We start from the raw sequence: 2797 nt of genomic DNA, 5'->3' as shown, positions 1-2797 counted from the left end.
ATATCTGAATAAGATGTAAGTATGTATTGTTCCATAGAAATTACTTATATATTCCAGCCCATTTATGCATTCCAGCGGGCGGCGCATGTAACAGAGAGGCCATCCAGATCCAAGTTTCTAAGCACACGATGCGGATAATGTTAGGGTGTCATTAGTTGTACTATTTGAGTTAGGATTTGTTAATCAGGAAATATAAATTGTAAAATACAATGGAAATAAGAAGGGAAAATTGGCTGTTCGCCTAGGATTGCAAATTGGATCAGGATTTCTCAACCAGAAAGTGCCATTACAATAACGAAATCGCATTAGTAAAGCTTAATTAATAAGCTTGATCAAGTAATTTCTTTGTTCAACTATAACCAACACTAATTAGGATTCCGAATCGAGTTAGGATTCCGCGTGCAGCTAGGTCTCGCTATTCCTCCTCTATTTAGGTCCTGCCTTTCTGATCTCCTTGGCTTCATAAGTTCGATCGCTATCATTCCCCCAACACGAAAGAGAAAAAAAGAAGAAGATCATGGCGGCATTGACGTTCGAAGACATCAAAGCCATCACCATCCCGAGATCAAAGCTAGCCAAGTGGTCGACCGAGCCCTTCTTCGACAAAATCATCGCAGGCTGCTTCGTTCGATTAGGCATGGGCCTGACTCGCTCCCGTCGTCCAACATACAAGCTCTGCATCGTCAGGAGCGTGGACGCCACAAGCCCAAATCGACGCTACACGTTCGAGAACCGCAGAACAAGTAAATGGCTCAACTGCGTGTGGGGCAGCGACGCCTCGGCAGCCAGGTGGCCCATGTCCATCGTTTCCAACGGTTCGACGCTCGAGGAGGAATTCAACGAGTTGGTTCACGAGATCAAGTGGACTGGAGGCACATTGCCGAGCTTGAAGGAGCGCAACGAGAAGGTCGAGTTGATTCTCAGGGTCGAGTGCTATTCGAGGCCACCGAAGGCTGTACTCGAAGAAATTGCAAAGAAGAAGAGAGAAAGGGCAGAGAGATTGGTAGAGATGAATAAGAGAAACAGGATTGAGAATTTCAAGATTGCGTCGGAGGCTAAGGCTGCTGATGTTAGCTTGAAGGCTGGGGACGAAGGGTATGATCCCTTCTCGAGGAGGTGGACGAGGCCAACGATCTTTTGCAAGTCGAAGTCGCAAGGGCAGAGGAAAGTTGAGACAGCATCTGCGGCCTCAACTGCAAACAGCGTATCAAGATTTTAGTTTTCTACAAAAAAGAACGCAGCAAACTTTCAGTCGATGTGTGTTTTTCTAAATATTGTTAATTAACTTCTTAATTTGCATGGTTAATCAAGCGTTTGTGAACAGTAAATTCTCTCGTCGTTGTAAACATTGCTATTCAATATTTGTCGGTGCGTACAAGCAGAAAAAACTCAAACCGATTTCTAGTCATTTCTCACCTCTCTAGCCCTCTGCAGGATTTTTCAATACCGGTCCCTCGCAATCTTAAATTTTTTAAGGTGGTCCCTCAAATCAGTTAAATTGTTATTTGGCCCCTACAAATCCTATTAGTGAAAACCCCATTTAATATCAAAACCCCTTAATTCCGTTATGTTTTCTGCCTAACTAATTTTACAACTCCAAAGAAGTTGGGAGGGATCGCGCGCCGCCCCCCCCCCCCCGCGGAATGACTAATTGAGGGTGGATTTGTAATTCCCCACGTATGGTTAACTAACAAATCCAATCCGAGTTAGCAATTTAGACAGAAAGGGGGGGGGGGGGGGGGGGGGGCTAATTTGTAATAACTAATGTGAATTGAGGGCTTAAATAGAGATTATATGATTTGAGGGACTAAGTATAAAATATTGAAGATTTCGTCTTTTGAGAAAAAGATGGTGTCGAAACAAAGAATTTAAAATGGAGTGCACCCAAAATAAGTGCTTATAAGCTAACTATATAATCATCAAAATATCATCAAAATGATTAAATGTAGAGTGGCACTAGGTGCACATCCCTAAGACTATCTTCAATGGTGTCCTATTTAATTGTCATTCCCAACATGCCACATAATATTCTCTCTCTTCCACATAATCAAGATCACCCCACAAACATTCACCATTTCCAATGGTGTCTTATTCATGTCTAATTTGGACCCCACTATCACTTCTAAATATTTAACTTTATTAAAAATAAAGAAATAACATTTTTTATTTTTAAAAAATAAATAAGAAAAGTGGATATTGATTTGTAGATAATTTTTTTTTATGAAAAATGATAATTTTTATGAAAAAATATATTTACAAATAAACTCTATATCTATAAATTACTAAAAAGAGGAAGAAAGAAAAAAAAGAAAAAAAAAAGACGAAAGCTTTTTTCAAACACCACGCGGATTTCCAGAAAAAGCATGGGCCCATGTTGAATTTGAGACCGTCTCGTTTATTTGAGACAATGAAGTCTCTCTCCATCCTTAGTGGCAAATAAGACAACAAATAGGATACTAGTGGGTGTCTCTTTCTAATTAACAAGACTCTATTGCTGAGAGTCTAACCACAATTTCAACAATATCCTCTTTTTTTTTTTGCTAGGGGCTGTTTGGTTCGCTATTATAAGAGGTGGAAAAGTGGGAAAACCCCTCCACGTCGGTTCTTTAGCCCTCCACGTCGGTTCTTGCGTTTCCGAAGTTTTCATTTCTCTGCTTTGTTTCGCTAGGGCTAAATAGAGAAACGATAGAGGAAATCGCCGCCACATCGATTTTTTTCCTCTCCCCCATTTCCCTCCCCATCGGAGTGAAATCATCGAAAACCAGCGCCACATCGGATTTTGGTTTCGTCGTTGATT

At 40.9% G+C, this 2797-nt stretch overlaps 1 protein-coding gene across 1 annotated transcript; it reads left to right on the top strand.

Moving 5' to 3' along the window:
• LOC109822272 (protein RTF1 homolog) lies at positions 480–1316 on the top strand. Its single transcript, XM_020388447.1, has one exon. It carries the CDS (start codon positions 518–520, stop codon positions 1217–1219), a length of 702 nt encoding a protein of 233 aa, XP_020244036.1. The 5' UTR covers positions 480–517; the 3' UTR covers positions 1220–1316.

Source organism: Asparagus officinalis, chromosome 8 (assembly GCF_001876935.1).
Source record: "Asparagus officinalis chromosome 8, Aspof.V1, whole genome shotgun sequence".
Lineage (NCBI taxonomy): Eukaryota > Viridiplantae > Streptophyta > Magnoliopsida > Asparagales > Asparagaceae > Asparagus > Asparagus officinalis.
This window is presented reverse-complemented; position numbering and strand designations above follow the sequence as displayed.